Consider the following 19,410-nt stretch of genomic DNA (forward strand, 5'->3'; position numbering starts at 1 on the left):
GAACAAAACAAGATTCACCATTTACAATGATCCAAAGAAAAGAAAAGAGCATATCTAGAAATTTGCAAAACAAAAAACTTTGCTTAAAACATTTTTATCAACTATTAATTATAAAAGATGGTAATCCACAAGCTTCAATCTCAAATCTTATCAAATGAAATATTTACACATGGGAAAAATTAGCTAGCTGCAAAAAAGTCATGAGCAAAACAATTAACTACGATCCAAAGAAAAGAAAAGAAAAAAGTAGCATGTAGGGGGAAAAATAGAGAGAGAGAGAAAAAGGAGATATGATCCACCATTGAAAATATGATCCAAAGAAAAGATGATCCAAAGAAAAGAAAAAAGTCGCTTATGTTCTAACGAAGGAAAAAATAGAGAGAGAGAAAAAGGAGATAGGATTCACCATTGAAACTATGATCCAAAGAAAAGAAAAAAGGTGTTTTAACGATGAAAAAAATTAGAGCGAGAGAGAGAGAGAAAAAAAAAGGAGATAGTAATGAGATGTAAAAATAATCGTCAAAATCCAACTCGATTTACCATTGAAAATATGATCCAAAGAAAAGAAAAGAAATTAGGTTTTGTTTTAATGAAGGAAAAATTATATATAGAGAGAAAAAATAGTAATGAGATGTAAAAAATAACCATCAAAATCCGGTTCGAACAAATCTATAATATATAATTGATCTTAAATAAAAACAATCAAAATTTATTGAGTAATGATCACTTTTCAAATTTGAAAGGTGATAAACACTTTATATTTAAACTGATGAACTAAGATTTAATGTAAACAGAAGGTGTATTATCCAAATACTGCCGCAATATTGGAGATCAATCTGACATGAAAAATCGCGATCGGGACAGATCTACACTGAAATTACATATGAATTAATAAAATGGTGTAACATGGATAATGGAAGGTTGGCGAGCCTTTAGGAGTAAATAAGTGTTGGAAACTATTATTCATAATTTAATGAAACGGAAGCTTTATTCCTTTATTAACGCGGTACACTCAATTCTATCATAAAGCGATAAAAATGATGAACCAGGTTGAGTACATGAGGGGATTTGGTGGAGAAGTAGAGCGGGCTGAGTTGAATTTTGGAAGAAAGAAGAACATTGCGGTTACACCGTACAAGGGATATGTTTATATCCACATAGGCAGTTTAACAAGTAGCAGAAGCATAACTCTTGGGACTGATGAGTTTAAAGAGCTATGCAATCTGAAGCCAGTTCTTTTAAAAGCTGAGGCAGAAATAAAAAAACAGGTTAGTGATTTCTAATATTTAGCAGTAAATATTTACATGAACATATAGCTAAATTATTATCGTTCAGCAGCAAATAGTTGAGCGTGATATATATTTTATTCTCTAAGAAATAGGAGCGATCTACAAAATTATTTTAAAGTAAGATATTGCGAGTGTTTAATAAAAGCACCAGCTGCAGATGTTTCACCTTATATGTTTTTTCGTAAATTTCACTACTGCTAGTAAGTACACATAATTTTCAAAGTTATTGAAAGCGAGTAAAAACTATATGATAAACGTTCTAATTATCCTTCAACAGCAAATAATTGAACATAAATATATACTTTATAGGTTTAATATACAACAAACGTTTTAGTTAAAAGTAAGTTATTGATAGAGAGTATTTACAAGCGGCTTGCGTTCAGCTGCAGATATTTCACTTGTTTCTGGGTTGATTTCACCACTGTTAGTATTAATTTCAAAGTTATTGATAGCAAGTAAAAAATGTTTTGATAAACGTTCAGTTGCAGATATTTCAACATTTTTGTTTCTAGGTAAATTTCTCAACCGCTAATAAATACGAATTTCTTTCCCACAGCAAACGTTGATTTATATGATTTCTTACACGTTCAATTGTTTTTATTATATATTAATTTTTTTAGCTGCAAAAAACCTAGCAGGAAAAAGAAGGTTATAGTTGTTGAAGAGGAAGAAGAAGAAGAAGAAGAAGAAGAAGAAGAAGAAGAAGAAGAAGAAGTAGAAGAAGAAGAAGTAAAAAAAGTTACTTTGAAAAGAAAGGTAAAACAACTTTTGTTTTTTTTTTTCTATGTAAATCAAAATAAGTAGTTATAATTTTCAAGTTTATGAATTTAAAGTAATTATCCAATTAAATGTACCATAAAAAGAAAAAAAAAAAAAAAAAAAAAAAAAAAAATTGAAAACATTGAAATAACTTTAAAATTTTAAGATGATTTTCTATATTATGATATTCTTATTTTAGAGAAAGGTGATTGCTATCAGCGATAGCGATGAGGAGGCGGGAGTGTCAGAGTCGGACGTCAGAAAGGTGATTGTTGCAGCAGAATCTGGCCCGTTCAAGGGGCTAAAGAAGAAAAAGAAAACAGCTGGAGCTGGATTCATACTTTCTGAAGCAGTTGAAGATGGCGAGTGAAGATAACACCAGTAAGTGATCAAATTTTTATTCTGTTTCTAATATGTTCTTATATACAATAGTTAGGATAGAAATCATTTATAACTTAGCAACATTTTTCCAATCAAAGATTGATTTATCAATATGTGAAATACTCGCTTTAAGATAAAACCATTGCCTTTGATTTAAAGCGATTTCATTTCTAAGAGGATCATTTCTCAATAATACAAACAGTTCACTATTCAATATACATGTATTTACAAAAATATCTTCAGATAAAGCAAAAGTGTCCATTTTATTACAAAATAAATCGTTTCCGCTACTGTTTCGTTTAACATCATCAGATATGAATGGAGGATCATTTTCACTGTTTAATGGCCCATTTATTAATATAACTGCTAGAGTTATCGAACAGAATAACAATCCGACAATTTTCATCTTTGCACCAAGCCAGTGCAGTTGTGGAAACTGGTCACTGATTTCAGCTGTATCCATATTGATAAAATTGTAATCATGCTCATCTGTCATTTTAAGTGAATATTCTTCCACATTTGCACTACTCAATTCATCCTTTTCATTTATTTTAGAAATCTCCATTATGAAATCCAATTTCTTAATACAGGTGTCGCACTTTGTTCATTTGTTTTCATGCATGTATCTGTAGATTTATGATGTGAAAACTATTTTACTAGAGTTTATGTATCTTATTTATTTCTTTTAGCCAATCAGAACAGAAAAAGGACAATGGGAGAAGAAGTAGAAAAAAAGACACTGAGTGAAAAACGAAAGCGGTCAGCTCCACCTTCATTAAGAACTTTATCTGTTGCATGTATTTATAATAAATTAACAACAAAATGTGATATTCAAATGAGAGATTTTTTTTGTAAAATTCCCTCACCAATTTTAATTATTTTTATGGATTATGCAGACTTTCAATTTGTTTTAAATCCTGGATTTGCCGAATTAGATGTGTTTAATGCTGCCGAGGAAATTTTTGATCAAAGATATCAATTAAATAAAATGATAAGGGAATGCAGCCATTTCACATCTGAAGAGATATTCATTCATTTAAAGAACGTCCCAGGGTCTGTTTTAAATTCACTCGGACTTTCGTTCAATAGGGAGAACTTTTCCGATATTTTAAGGAAAATATTAAACATGCGATTTTCACGTGTTTAATTTACCAAAGAATATGTCTCATATATTTTAATCTAAAATTTAAGAAATTTATTTGTAATATTTTCATCGTGTTTGAAGGTCTTTTTCCCCATTGCACAATGTATTTCACTGGTGCGTTTGAAGGTGTAATTCCCCATTTTCATAATTGTGTTTAATTTACCAAAGAATATGTCTCTTATATTTTAATCTAAAATTTATTTGTAATATTTTCATCGTGTTTGAAGGTGTTATTCCCCATTGTCCAATGTATTTCACTGGTGTGTTTGAAGGTGTTATTCCCCATTTGAAGGTGTTATTCCCCATTGACATAATGTTTGAAGGTGTTATTCCCCATTGTTCTAATGTTTGAAGGTGCTATTCCCCATTGTTCTAATGTTCGAAGGTGTTATTTCACATTGTCCTATGTTTGAAGGTGTTATTCCCCATTGTCCTATTGCCTTAATGTTTGAAGGTGTTATTCCCCATTGTCCTATTGTCATTATGTTTGAAGTTTGTTTGAAGGTCCATTTGGGTTTTAAAGTTATGTATTTTCATTGGGGTTTTTAAGTTAAAGTCGCCATTTTACCATGCTACTCCCCATTGCCCTATGTATTTCACTTCCCCAGGTTGATAGCAAACGGATAAAACTTAAATATGTTGATATATTTTATTATAAAATCATATATTTATTTACATGAAATAAAATATTATATAATTATTGTACAGTGTGTTTTCTTTTTCTTGAATTTATTACGGATATGGATTTTTTTTTCAATTTACAATTGTATTAATGTTTTTCTTTTAATTTTCTATGAAAATATGCTAGCGAATGCACATTATCATCCAGCAAGTGTCTCTTGTCATCATATGGTGATAGTCCACTTTTCACAACCTTCACCATGTGAATCTGATGGTTGAAACTTCTCAAAGTGTACATATGCGAGAGTAGTGGAGAACAATTGAACAAGGTGTTTTTATATTGTTCGAATCTAACATTTCGGGTTTTAATACCCTTTGCTACTACAGTTTCCTTGTCGTCTGCGGTGATAAAACTATACATTTTTGCTCTTAGTCCGATATATTCCACCATTTGAATGGACTTGCATTCATCTTTGAATAAACCAATAATCGATTTCCTGTCTTTGGTGTAAAGAGGGTGATCAGCTGGATAATTTGAAAAGTCATATAGCTCACTGTTTAACGACATGTCTCTATATATGTCATCAGTTCTCACATGCATAATGAAACTGTCAGTATCTGTGTAACATAATGTTACATTCTCCTTGTATAGTTTTTTCATGTGGTTGTAGTAGTAATCAACCATGTGCGCCTTTGACAGATCGAGAATCATTTGTCCTAGGTAAATTGGTTTGTTGAAGAAAATTTTTGTTTTGGTTTGTAGCACGCCGCACAAGTGGTCGTTGAATATCTTAAAGCTTTTAAATGATGATTTTGCAGTAAGTTTTTGAAACTTATCCCACCTATGACAGAGAGAGAAGTTGATATGTTTCCGCAACGATTCCATTGATTTACCGAAAATAGCATTGTTGCCATTTTTAAAAAGTTTTTGCTCGAAATTGCTAGTAGCCTTTTTCCTCATTTCGGTATTGAAGTCAATATACTGTTTCAACCATGGACGCTGTTCAAATGAAACTATATTGTGAATCTTCTTCAAAACCAAACCTAGTTTGAGGTATAACTTTAGATTCACATAGTGCAAGATGTAATGCTTTTTATCTTTCAAAGTAGCTAGCAATTTGGTGCTCGGTTGGTATTCTTTCCCATCATCATTTGCTTGCTCATACAGATGACGTGAATGAGGTGAAAGCATTTCATTTGTTATCACTCCTTTTTCAACTGCAAGAGGAAAATCATTGTGAAGATCGTGTAAGTTATCTGGGTAATCCAAATCGCATTCAATGACATATCCGATGTCAGCGTTATTGGATACATTTAAGACATTGAAATCGTTTATTTCCTCTTCTGACAACCACTGGAATTTCCCCACAGCTAATGGCATGCTCATGCTTAAACCGTATAAATTGTTCGCATCTACATACATCAAGTATGAAGTTGGTAAAGCTGGATCATAATTGCTCAAGTAGGGATTGTTTGCTTTTGCATGTCTGCAGCTCACCATTGTTAAACCTCCTCGTATACTCTGCTCAAAGAAGAGCCACATTGTAGGATCTGTCAATAGCTCAAGTCTCACACCAGTCATTTTCAATGCAGATTGCCAGGAAAGCCCTGGAAGAGTGTAATAATTTGCAGGGTCGAGGGAATAGTTCGTTATCCACTTCTTCCTGAAAGTTTCAAATACATCAGCTAATAATAGAACGTCAGTTTTTAGATAAAGATCGTGATATTCGCCTATATTCTTAATATTCATTTGATTCCATACCCGTTGCGCATGTTCATACTCGGTTTGACTAATTGTTTTCTCTGATAAATTGCTGTAGAATTTGTCTATAGAGGGTAATTCAGTTTCATTGAACCTTGCTGCATTGTCAATGTATTCGTAAGGATATGTTCCTTTTTTCAACAAAAGAGCAATCCGCTTATCATCATCAAATTCTTTTGTAAAATGTTTAAATGTTTCTTTCGGATTCTCCTTAGACATTGACGATACCAATTCCTCTAGTGAACAATTCAAAAACTGGTATGAATCGATAAAGCGCAGATTGGATAGGTTGAAACTGATGTACTTTTCTGCATTCGTGGCTATGCAGCCAATTTCTTCACTCTTGAAAATACCTATCGAGGAACAGATTAAATGTGCATCAAACTGTTTCAGGTTATGAAATATAACTGGCACGAATGTGTGTTCTTTAAAATTAAGATTGCAATCTCTGCATGAAGCGCCACGAAATTTACCTGAAACATGTGCATGGTCTCGAACGCGGATAGTGGAATCTGTAAATTCTTCCATGCAAATGTGGCAATGTGTACTTGATTGAAAATCTTCCTCATCTTCAACAGTCATGCACAAGGGTTCAGGATTGTTCAAAATAGCCTTTATACGTTTATTTTCGTCAAGAAGACTATGAAGGAAGTGTTCACTAACATTTTCACCTCTATATATTTTAGGTGGTTGAGTGTATCTGTCATCGATGCAAACAACTTGATAACCGTACCCGCATGGTATCAACTTTGTTAATTTCGTTGTGCTGGTTCGATTATCTTCTGGCTCTTCAGTAACCATAGGTTCGCAAAATGTTTCCATGTCAGCATAAATAACAAATGATGTTTGTAACTGTTTGGCGTGATCTTGAAATGTTAGTATATCGTCTACCCCCTTGGTGGGATATGTCACATGTTGAGCTTCAAATTTTGAGCAGTATTTTATATGTTTCTCTAAAGTATGTTCACTGGTGAAACCTGATAAACAGAATCTGCAATACTTATGACTGCGTCCCAAGCATTTTGTTCGATATAAAAGTCTATTGAGATCTGTAATCAAACACCAGTGACTTTTATTCCCACTTTTCAAATACAATAAGTCAACTTCATGATGAGCTTCTCTTAGACCTGTTACATGGAGGGGGAAAAATTCACCCTCTTCAAATCCTAACACCATTACTGAAATGTTATTCTGCCTTTCAAATTTACTCACAAATGATGGTGCAACGGGCAATTGTATACCTTCCATGTTCAATTCATGTTCATATGGGATGTAGTGATGCACTTTAGAAGGGTCACCTGAACACGTAGGATGTATGGATGCTATAATAGCATATACAAAACATTTTTCATCTAAGTTTCTTATGTTGAGTAACGCTCTGGTTGCAGCAAGAGTTCTTGGTAGGGGTATATACGATCCACCGCCTAAAGGTTTATATTTAGCTGTATTAATCTCAATGTGTTTAATATGATCTAATGACCAACCGCTCCCATTTCGTATATACTCATCAAAACTTTTGAATATTTTTTGATATGTCACATTAATATCATGTTCATCATCTATATTTGCTCTATCAACTAGATTCGATGTCTTCGAGATAAAATGTGCATTATTCTTTAAATCATTACCACCTTCACCTCCATTCGGCTTGATCATTTGCACAAGACAATTCATATACCACTTAATATGACCGAGTTCATCACACATCTCTTGTAAATGAGTTTTTACCTCATGCTTAATTCCAGATAAAAATGCTAGAAGATCATACTTTTCCCCATTATCCTCATTCGGATAAATGAAACGAGCTCGTGCTATTCCCAAGAGAGCAGACTTATCCACACTTTTATGTTTGATTGTAGTATGTGAATTTGAATCAGTGTTTCCTGAACCAGTCTGATAAGTTGTATGATCGATGTTGCTATGTTTAAACAAATTTTCCGCTGAATCAAAATGTCTATCACATTGTCGACATGGAAATGTACAACTGTTTCTCTGGTGTCTCTTCAGTTTGGAAGGGTGATCAAACAGAAGTTTACAATAATAACATGAATAGACCTTAACCGTAAGATTTGATCTGTTGTCATTATCAACACTCAATCGATCATTTAACTCTCGCAACTGCTGTTGATATTGAGGGTTACTGTCAGGATAAAGACGCAATAAATCCTCGCAGAAATGATCATCAGCCATGACAATTGTGATATCAATAGCACTTTCAACGTTTTATATATACTACGCGATCGTGGACTAGAACTAATAGGCGAACATATGTTATCTAAATATTTATTTTATTAATTAAATTTAAAGGTACACAGTGTAAATATACAAATAGACAATATATTATATACATATATAAATATAGACAAATTTAAAGAAAAATACAAGTGATTGATTGAAGTCTCCAATAGTTTTAAATAATCCACTTCTTCATTACAAATGAAATGATAACCATTTACTCTTTAATCTTTTGCGATTTTGCGATTTTTCCACATTTCTTAAGAATTTTTCAGGAGACATCTTGATAGCTTTACCCTCTGCTGCACCATCATATTCATCAACATCCATCCTATTTTCCTCTTGATTGTCTGATTTTGATCGATCTACAGTTTCTTTTAAATTTTTCAATTCTGTTTTTTGCAAAACCTGACCACTACCATGTTGTTTGGTTACATCTTCTTCTAGGTTTATTTCTGTTTTTATACTGTCACTATTTTTACCATCATATTCCTTTTCTTTTTCTTTCACATTAACAATTTCACATTGGTTGGACATATTCATCAATCTTTCATATTTCTCCTTGGGTAATAGTATTAACTCCCGAGTCATAGTATTTGAAAAAAGATGATATCAATGTTGGAATAATAACAATTATCTTCAGTAAACGTTTTCTCCTCAACTGAGGTGTTATATTATTAACTACCACAGCACGAATGAACTTTGCAAAAGTTGAAAGATTCCTTTTAACCCTCTCAGACAATGGTATGACGCTTTTTAGACAGTTGAATACTATTTCTACTAATAGTTGTAATTGTCTGTGGTCCGTGCTTTTTATGATTTGAGCAGATTGTTCAGGTGTAGTGTTCGCCAATAATTTAAGGAAGCTTCTACTTGATTCTTTTAAAATCATTTTGGTTGATAAACAATCGTGTCCTCCCCCGGAAAAGGATTTGCGCGCAACTGATATTCAGGGTTTGAACCTGGTGCTATATCCACTATCAAGCAATTGTATGGTCTGCTAATTGCACGTTGGTAAACGTCCATGAAAAAGCGAACTTGACCTGGAAACATTTGTCGAGCTAAAGATTGTATTTGCAGTGAATCTCTACCATTTTTGAAAAGAAAAAAGACGTGAGAATTCAAACTGATTGATCGCATAACCTTCCCCTTCTGATATAAATTTTGTAGTATAAAAATAATTGATGTTAAGGTGTGATGACTTAAAACGCAATAAATCTTCTGCATCAGTTTACAGTCCACTACTTCATCCATTTTATCATCAATGATCCATAATGTGTGTATATCCTTATCAACAAGAAAATCACTTTCATCAGGCAGTTCCAGTTGAAATGAAATGTTGGAGACAGTTTTTTTCAATTCATCGAAGACATCTTGCCATATGCTGTAACAGTAGTATATCTTCTGAGGTGGTATTGTAAACATTTCCTGAGCGTTCTCTAATAATCTTTTAATGTATGTAGTTTTTCCTGAACCCGTTGGACCGACACATATTGAAGTCATGGGTGTTTGAAATTTCACCAAACTCATGATGATCACCTCTTGCTCGAATGATGATTGTTACCATGTGTCTCATCATTTTAAACACTTTTTCATATGCAGTGTGAATAGGTTTTACCAATCACATTGAAAACAAAGATGTCGTTTGCTTGATGATTATCACTGAAAAAATCGTGAATGTTAGTTAGATCATACTCTCTACATAAGAGTGATAAGATGAAAATGCAATATTGACCGCATACTGATGAATTCTCACTCTGTAATCGTTTTTGATTTATTTCCAGAGATATCGCATTGTGTTCAAAGAATTTTAAGAAGTGACGTGAATAATAATCGGGAGAGTGTGCGAAGCTGTCGAAAAATATCCCTCTTCGTTCCTCATTTATGAAAAAGGCGATCCAGTGTGCACCATTCTCAAAATGATTTTCAGTGTTACAAATAAATCCCATGGGTCGATTTCTCACTATCTTAGGTATCTGATCTGCTGCAAATATACCAACAATTTTATCCTTCATTAGTTCATCACAATTAATCATACACTCCAATTGCATAGTGTTCATTCTTGAATTATGATGTCTCGAGTTTGAGTTATTTCAAAATATCCACTAAATTCACTATAAATGATTATAGTTGTTGGTTCAGTGAGGGGAGAATCAAATGTGCATTCCAAATTGACACGTTCATTCCTTTTCAATGTTAAATAATCTAAACCTTCAAAAATTGGTTCCAGTTGAAAGGCATACAAGGCATATCCTTCAGAAAAACTGTCTCTGTTTAATCCATTACCACAGTCTTGCAGAGTTTTCCCAGCAACCTCAAATAGATTGCGAAATGCAACAATGGATGATTCTCCACTTGACGAGTCAAATTTTACTCTGACAGGATTCCCGGAAACTGGCACTCCCTCAACTTTAAGATTTATTTCACTTAGGTGGCAATGTTTGAATGTCCACGGACATAGTGAGTAGTCACCTGCTATGTTTTGACTCCCCGTAAAGGCTATCAATACCTTATTGGGTCTATTATTCTGGAATATGTTGTTGAAGTTAAAACTTATTTGACCAGCTGGAAGTGAAATTGTGCGAACATCATTTTGCACAATGGGATATTTAGCGTTTACTGTCCTGAGTATAGAATCGTGGCCATATACAATGCCGGGGTGAACGTGGATCTTTGCTATTGATAGATACATATCTTCAATCTCAAGGTAATAATCAGCATCTTCATCAACCGACATTAGATAAAATTCTGGTCTCGATCTGTAGAATTTCACAGTAACTCCTACTTGATTTAATATGTAACGATTCATTGAAAACAGGGGATGGAAAATGTTTCCTTCAAGATCAACAGTTTTACCATTTTTTATGTATGCTGTTCTTCTGTAGAGCCCAAGATTTGATCCTGTGTTACAATCTGCATCATCCAATGTTCCTTGATGATCGTCTATCCATAATTGACTTGAGAGCTGCGATTCTTTAGCTTCTTTCCCATATTTCAATAAAGTTTGCATATAAGCTTTGTAAGGGTAAAATCCTGTTGAAGATGTGACAATTTTATTTTGAATTAAAACATCTATTTGATTAAATAATGCATGCAAAACATAGTTCACAGGCCCGCAATTAACGTCACTGCTATCTGCTATGGTTCCATCTCCTCTTTTAAGTCTTAGACGTACATGCATTGTTGATTTACTTAAGTCTAGATACTCTGTTCCACCAGATATGTGAAACTCTATTGGCGATGTCTTTGTAAAAGTTGCAGCTGGTCGAATATGTTCATATGTGATTCTTGTGACTGCAGTTTGATGACCTGGTAGATTGAATAAAGACAACTGACTTGGTTGCAGCTCATGAAATGTTTCAGGATTTATTTTAGCCATTTTGAATTTTACTGGAAAATATCCTTTTCAATTAGCTGATTCTTTAATCTTTTTTTCACACTCTGTACACTTCCTTTCTTACTGTTTGTTTTATTTTTCCTTCCTCCTTTCTTTGTCTTTTTCGTTTTCTTCTGCTCCCCTCTATGGCTTTTTCTATTACTGTTTTGTAACTTCCCACGTTTGCGTTTTATCTTTTTCACAGCTCGACTAATTTCCGACTTAGCATTTTCCACCTGCTGCTGTGCATGTGTTACAAGTTTAATGGGTGATTGCGCATGTGGTTTACTTTGTGGTAATGTGATTGGTTCCATGAAGCTAGCTGCTGAATTAGTGAGGGAACCACCACTCTGGATAGTTCTTCTGTATGAATTATTAAGATATGAATTGTGATGTTTGTCATTCGCTAGATTTTCATAGTACATTATCCATGTCCTAGGGTCTAGCACATATTGAGAATTGTTCAATTCCATGATTATCATGCAAAGTATGGATACGACCTGAAGTGCAGTGTAATCGACACTGGATTTTTTAAAAATGATGCATGACTCCCTTGCATGTCAGTAATAAAGAATTCAATGTCTCTTATTTCACTTTTCACCACTGGAATGTATGCAAGTTGATCAAAGTGGTAGTATTCAGTTTGAGAGCAGCAACATATTCGCTTCAATAAGGGTTGTTTGTTACCATCGACTATTACATCACCGCATATGTTTGCATATATATATAGATCATTATTTGATGATAATTTAATATCAACTAATGCGACTTTCCATTTTGATTTCATCACTATTGGCGTCTGAAGATATGTACGGAATTTGTGTGGTCTGTTATGTTGGTAAATGTCTAAATTTTTGTTACTGTTAATGACCATGTAAAAGCTCATTTTAAAAGTCAACAATATCTCTCTCAGGAATCCACTGACAAAAACGTTTATCCCAATCCTGGAATTTTACATAACCCTCACGTTGACCATTCCGCCTTCGCCATTTAAGCACTTTCTCAACAAACCACAATGCGTCAGCCTCCTTTTTCACACGCTGCAACTCTGTATAATTGAAATTGCCTACAACTTCCTTGTCCAAAAAATCTTGTACTTTATAAAAGATTTTCCCATGTATTAGAAATCGTCTATATATTTTAAATATTTCGGAGGTCCACTGTTGCTGATAAGCTCTTTGAAACGGTTTCTTCAAATGGCTCAGTCTTACCATGTCATTGATTTTAAAATGAAACTGTTTCCCTCTTTTACGTTGTACTTTTAATGTTTCTTTCTTTTCTCTGATTCGTTTTTCTTTGGGTGGAGTTTTAATATACATATATGCCCACAAATCATATTTGTTTTTCTCATTCACATCTTTTGGAGCTGTATTATTTAAACTTCTATGTGGCGTTGCATTATAACTTGCTACCAAATTTTGTAGAACATTGAGATAGCTATAAGTTCTATGCTTTGTAAAATATCGGAACATCATCCTCCGAAATGTCAAATTGACCCTCTCTGCTATTGACGCTTTACTACTGTCGGAATTTAAATAGACATGATGGTAAATGTCATATTTTTTAAACACACGTTTCAAATCTTTGTTTTTGAATTCAGTTCCCGCATCTGTGGAAACCTTCAAAGGGATTTTACCATGTTTGAAGATTTTTTCAAATGCATCAGCTACTGTCTTCCCAAACTTGTTTTTTAATGGATAAATCCATAAAAACCGTGTGAAAATATCGATAACAACCAACAGGAAACGTGTCTTATTGTTATATTTCTGTATGTTGGATACATCCATAAGGTCAGCATCGTATTGCTCATACGGTTCCGATACAATTATTTTCACTCTTTTAATTCTACGTTTTACAGGTTTTTGTAAATTGTAGTCGTCTATTTTTTCCATCCATTTCCTGATCTTGTATACGCTTGGTACATTTCCATCTCTTGATGTCTTCAACGTTTGATAAATTTTTTCAGCACTTAGGTATGCTCCCCCATTTGCTGTATTGTAATATACATTCCTAAGTTTTTCATCTAAATCATCATTTTCCATTGTTAAAAATAGGTTCCAAATCTATCATTTTTTCAACTTTATCTATTATGCGAGATGCTCTGTGCGGTGTTTTCAATATAGTATTTTTCCAATCTGTTGATTGTAAAAATGTAAGTTGATAGTAGACTCTCACATTATCTGGAATATTTGATTGTCTGACTAAATTAACAAAATCGGTGTACACTTTATCTGTTTCTACTTGATAAAAAAAATCCCATGCATTTCCTCCACTTATGTGTTCCACTTGATTTTCCTTCTTCAGAATGTCAAAAACTGACTTTGCATATATTATATCGAATATGTTATCAAGTCTGGCTATATTTTCACATGATTCTATCTCATCCATGTTTTATTAATAATAATAATAATTTATAATGTATGATATTTTTGTTTGGGTTAGGGTTAGGGTTAGGGTTAGGGTTAGGGTTAGGGTTAATTATTATATTTACCAATTAAACTTTTATCAAATTAAAGCTCTCAAATTGTTTTAAATGTTCCTTTTACTACTTCCATATCCAGCATATCAACAATTTAAATGATTGGTAATGCGTTAAATTGTTTAATGAAATGAAAATTTTTTTTAAATGTTCAATTTACTTTTACTACTTCCATATCCAGCATATCAACAATGTTAAATTGATTGGTAATGCATTAAAATTGTTTAATGCAGTGAAAAAAAAAATAAAAACATTCTTTTATATTTTACAAATTAAAAATCAATATTTTGATATTATCCAACAAATATATTATGCAATTTTTGCTGACGGGGGCAAAATTTTTGTCAACGTGGCAAAAATATTTGCTGCTGCCACACAATATATACTACTTTCCGGGTTAGCTAAACTTCCAAAGCAAGTGAGTTTGTATATATGAGATAACTAAGTGTATGTATTAAGTAATTTATGTACCAACTTACAATTTATAGTGTTGAAGAGACAACTGAAATCATTATTCGGATGATCTTCGAATATTACAAACATCTGTCTTGAATGCTCATCTAATTTTTCTGAAAAAAAATTCCCCAAATAACAACAATGTTAAATCTGCAAATTATAGGAAACATTTTTTTTATTTTCTCGCAAGGTATTCGAACTCGTGCTATCGGGACAATACCGCCTGCAATGTGTTCATTGCTCTAGACCCCTCGGCCACCTATACTGAACTAAATAATATAAGCTTTCTGTGGTTTAGGTAACCTGTCTTCGTCATTAGAATCTAGAGTTGGCCTTTTAAAGCCGACTATGCAGTATGGGTCTTTTAAAGCTGACTATGCAGTATTGGGTTTCTCATTATTGAAGGCCGTACGGTGACCTATAGTTGTTAATTTCTGTGTCATTTCTTCTCTTGTGAAGAGTTGTCTCATACAACATATTCTTTTTTTATATTTTGACACAGTACATGATATATTAGGCACGAAGAGGGAATTGATTGCAGATTAGCTAAATTATCTATCGTTAAGGATCGTAAGATGCAGTCACATAAATACTTAAGTACGTCTTAACAAGTGACAACTCTACGACGGAGCCATCCATTGGATCACCAGTGAAGGTGTTAAGGATGTCTGTCTAAAGAAAGGAAATTACCAAGAAAACAAAATTTTCAGTAAATGTCAATCATTTCGACCCCCATTTATATCTAATATAAGCACATAAGGTATATTTGTTATAATAACTTATTTGAATTAGGTAAGTGAAAAGTAGCTTGTATGCAAATTTTCGTAAAAAAATCACCATGGGATCAAAACTGTGTCGCATGCTTTGAGCTATATAGCTTTCAATATCTGCGAGTGCTCCTATATCTTTACGGTTGTTTTTTCGTCTTTCTGTTATTTGTGGTGTGTTTTGGTTCGATCTGATGTGTCAAGCCTTCTCAACTGATTTTTTACAGTCTGTTCTTCATGGTGCTGTGTCAGGTTATGGAAGGGTTAAACGCCCACAGAATTGTTGTGTATATATTTCTCCTTATCGTATATTTGCCTGTTTCACATTTTAAGCTTTTTATTTCGTGGTCGGCGATAGTTGATGTCGGTCTTTGATTTCCGCTAATATTAGTGTTTTATTTTTTCGTTATTTGTTTAATATTTTATCATATATGGGGCTTATATACTTGACTGTACGGTACAGATTTTTTTCATTGTTATATGTGTACATGAACGTGGACCTAAAATTGCAGAAACTCGCTTCATATCAATCATACCACATCTCTTTATTTTATATAGTACAATATCAACAGTACCAATTTTACTTCATCAGATGCATATTTCTGCAATTTATATATTTCAGAATGAAAATGAGGAATGTTTCAAAGAGACAACAACCAGATCATAGAACAGAAAACAGTACAAAGCCATTAATGGATCTTCAACACAGCGAGAAAATCCCGCACCTAGAGAGCTCAAGAATAGACTGGAAACATCTACCAACAAATAAGATGTTCGCAGAACGATTAGTAAACATATTCTCGCTGTATTGAAGGCCCTCGGCCGTTTTCAGCTCTTTTGTCGGGTTGTTGTCTCTTTGACACATTCCACATTTCAATTCTCAATTTTATGACATAGACATATATTGACATGATTAATGAAGAATAAAGCCAAATTAACGGAGGTGAAAATAACTCAATTATTTCTAAAAAAAAATACGTTTTATTTAAATAAATATTACCGTGACTGTTTGTTTTTATTTAGGTGATAACACATACCCTTCATTTTGTGAAGTATTTCAACGGAATTCCCTCCATCCGCCGTACAGTAATCAGCAATTACTATAACGTCATCTTCAAAATGATTGCACAGAGTTTCTAAAATGAATATACGTCAAGAAAATTATTTTTCTGAACACAACTACACCTTATATAATAATGACGGAGTTTGATTGGTTGGTAGCCAATGTATATTTCGCATATTCTAACCTTTTTTCTCATTTTATGTTTTTCACCACTGCCGGTGAATATAACTTTCTTAATCTATCCTAGATTTCTACTAAACTTAAACCGAAGCTTGCTTATGATCATTAGATAGTATCCATAAGTTAATTTTGTAATTCCTGTTTTCCGTATTTTACTTATAAAAGGACTTAGTTTTTTTTTCTGCCAGGAAACATTACATTCACTCTGTGGTTAAAGTTTTTAAAATTTTAATAACTTTCTTAAACTGTCCTTGACTTCTATTAAATTTGGACGTAAGCTTGTTTATGATCACACAATAGTATCCACAAGTAAATATTATTAAAAAAAAATCCTGTTTTTCCATATTTTACTTATAAATGACTAAGAAGAAAAAAAAACTTACTATAACCCCTTTTTAAGTTAAATGGTTGCTCCTAAAACTATTTTACCTGAATAATTATTTGAAAAAAAAGTTTATACACAAACTCTAAAATTCTGTAATATTTTAGGCATAATCGTCATTTCTTCTAAAACTAACTATAATTATACAAAAAAAAGTGTTAATTTTAAATGTCCAAGTGCCCAGTTCCATTTGATAACAATTGAAATAAGTTATGGAAAACACATTTGACTCAAAGAAGAACGAAATGTTAACCTCCAGATGATGGTCGGTATGTCAAAACGAGGTGACACTACCGAAAATTAATCCATGATACAACAACTTTGTGCATATCAATGCACAATATACATCGAAGGACAGTTCCAAAGAAAAGAACAAAAGAAAATAAGCCTAAACATTTTGAGACCTCTTAATATTTGATTTAAAACTTCTATACTCTATTTGATAAGATATTTTTTCTAAATAACTTGTTTGTGCATATGAAAAATAAAAACTTTAGAATATACGGAAGATTTGTCAAACTTGTATACTAAATATAGTAAACAAAATCAACATACCTATGCACTTGAGAATGGGCTCCGCAGAGGATATGATTATTTGGTTGCAAACTCTCATCACATCTGAGTACCGACTTTGTTCATCTGAGTACATCATACTTTTTTTTCTCTTTCTGAATAATAATATAATTATTAAGTTAGCAACAGACCTATATTCCACCCGCTGCTCACCTACGTGTAAAGATGATTCTTATATCATTGGAGGATACTATCTAACATAAATGAGTGTATATATCCCTGTGAATGACAAATCTCTCATTGTCAAAATAACCGCACAGATAACCTACGAAAGCCGTACAGCTTAATATTCCCAAAGGGTCATTTATAAATACTGATAAGGGTATTTTAAGGTTAGTAATGAGACGTTAGTGGGGACATGGTATTATAAAATTAAGAATAATGATTTAATTAATATCTAGATCTTTGACATTCCTTTTTTTGTTCTACATTGTCACATCTCAAAAGTTTGACCTTTTTTTTCTAAATCTTTTAGATCCGAATGATTTAACAAATCAAATAAGGTATATACGAATAATATTTCTTATTTATAGACATATCTATTTTACTTTATCCTGCATAATAAAAAGTAATCCGGTTTAGACCTTTACTAGTATCTGATTCTTTTTGACGACTTTTTTTCTAATTATCGAAAATAAATATCATATATATAGCGAGGGTAACAGCTGTATCAAGATAAAACTTATTATAATGACTTTTTGTATACGTTTTTTCTTCTTCCTTTTCAAATTCATTTTATACTGCAACAAGTTGTGTATATTTTCTAAATGTAATAACACAACTATAGTTTGTGTAATGTCACTACAATCTGAGGTTCATTAAGGGATGATGATATTAAGTTAGAAATTAAAATTTAAATAGCTATTAATGAATTGCTTAAGTTGCAGTATAAAAACAATATTCAATTTTTGTCAATGTAAAAAACTTTTTTTGTATTCGTCACAAAACTGGGGTAGGGCTCGGTAAAACCTCGCACTTCCCTAGTTTCTCAGACTCATACAAAAAAGTTGACGTACTTATGGACGTACTTCAGCGCTCAATAATGAATAATGAACTATGAATAATGGACGTACTTCAGCGCGGTAAAAAAAGTTCCTATTTTTCTGACAATGACCTTATATTGTATATTCATTTGTAAATATGGATGACGTGATTTATGTTATATTATTTGTATAGCATTACATGATAGCCAAAAGTATTTAATAAAACTGTTTGATGCGCCTCTTGATCCATCCAAGTCTTCAGTTGGTTTATTTCGAAGTAGTCACAAAATATGTATTTAAGAATTGAATGCTCTTTTTTGTCAATTTATTGGGGTGTAAAAGCGTTGACCGAAGTAATTTTGTATGAAGCGCGGAAGCGCTTCATACTTAAAATGTGCGCACGGTCAACGCTTTTACAACCCTATAAAGTTACAAAAAAAAGCATTCAATACTTATAATTACATTTTTACCTATAGGATCATGAAAACACGCCTTTTATCATGTTTTATTTCATTTACCTGTGCACTTTATTGTGGGACCTCGTGTCATCATGAATGAGAAGTTTCATTGAGTGATACAACTGCTTAAGGAATAACACATGATGTGCAGTTAGCCAATCAGAATAACGTATTGTAATGAAACATACATCTAATGTAATTATTTTCGAATGGGCATAGCAAAGTGGTAATTCAATTACTCTAATTATTTGAAGCGTGTGTAATTCTTATGTTATGTTATTGCTATATTGTTCGTAAGTTTTAAATATATTCTTTTCAAATACATTTTAAGATGGACTTGTGTATGTATTGTTACACATCTATTAAACACAGTACGCATTTCTGTGTGTAACTCCTTATTTCAAAAGTGCTGATGTCAGTATGCCCAGTTTCATAATATTTAACTATATATATCATGATTTTCAAATGCCGTTATTATTTTTTATAGGCATGTACGACCAAT

General features: G+C 32.6%; 2 protein-coding genes across 2 annotated transcripts in view; both read right to left on the bottom strand.

The window, feature by feature from the left end:
- LOC139530002 (receptor-type tyrosine-protein phosphatase alpha-like) overlaps positions 1 to 19,410 on the bottom strand; it is a 517,312-nt gene that overhangs the window by 303,719 nt on the left and 194,183 nt on the right. The window lies entirely within an intron of this gene.
- The window catches only part of LOC139529968 (uncharacterized), a 37,600-nt gene that overhangs the window by 17,858 nt on the left and 332 nt on the right, over positions 1 to 19,410 (bottom strand). The window contains exons 2-4 of the mRNA XM_071325969.1: positions 17,450 to 17,562; positions 16,307 to 16,405; positions 14,526 to 14,615 (exon numbers count right to left, since the gene is read on the bottom strand). Coding sequence (XP_071182070.1) covers positions 14,526 to 14,615; positions 16,307 to 16,405; positions 17,450 to 17,546 — 286 coding nt within the window. The 5' untranslated portion in view covers positions 17,547 to 17,562. The remainder of the gene's footprint in view (positions 1 to 14,525; positions 14,616 to 16,306; positions 16,406 to 17,449; positions 17,563 to 19,410) is intronic.

Source organism: Mytilus edulis, chromosome 7 (assembly GCF_963676685.1).
Source record: "Mytilus edulis chromosome 7, xbMytEdul2.2, whole genome shotgun sequence".
In the NCBI taxonomy this organism is placed as follows: domain Eukaryota; kingdom Metazoa; phylum Mollusca; class Bivalvia; order Mytilida; family Mytilidae; genus Mytilus; species Mytilus edulis.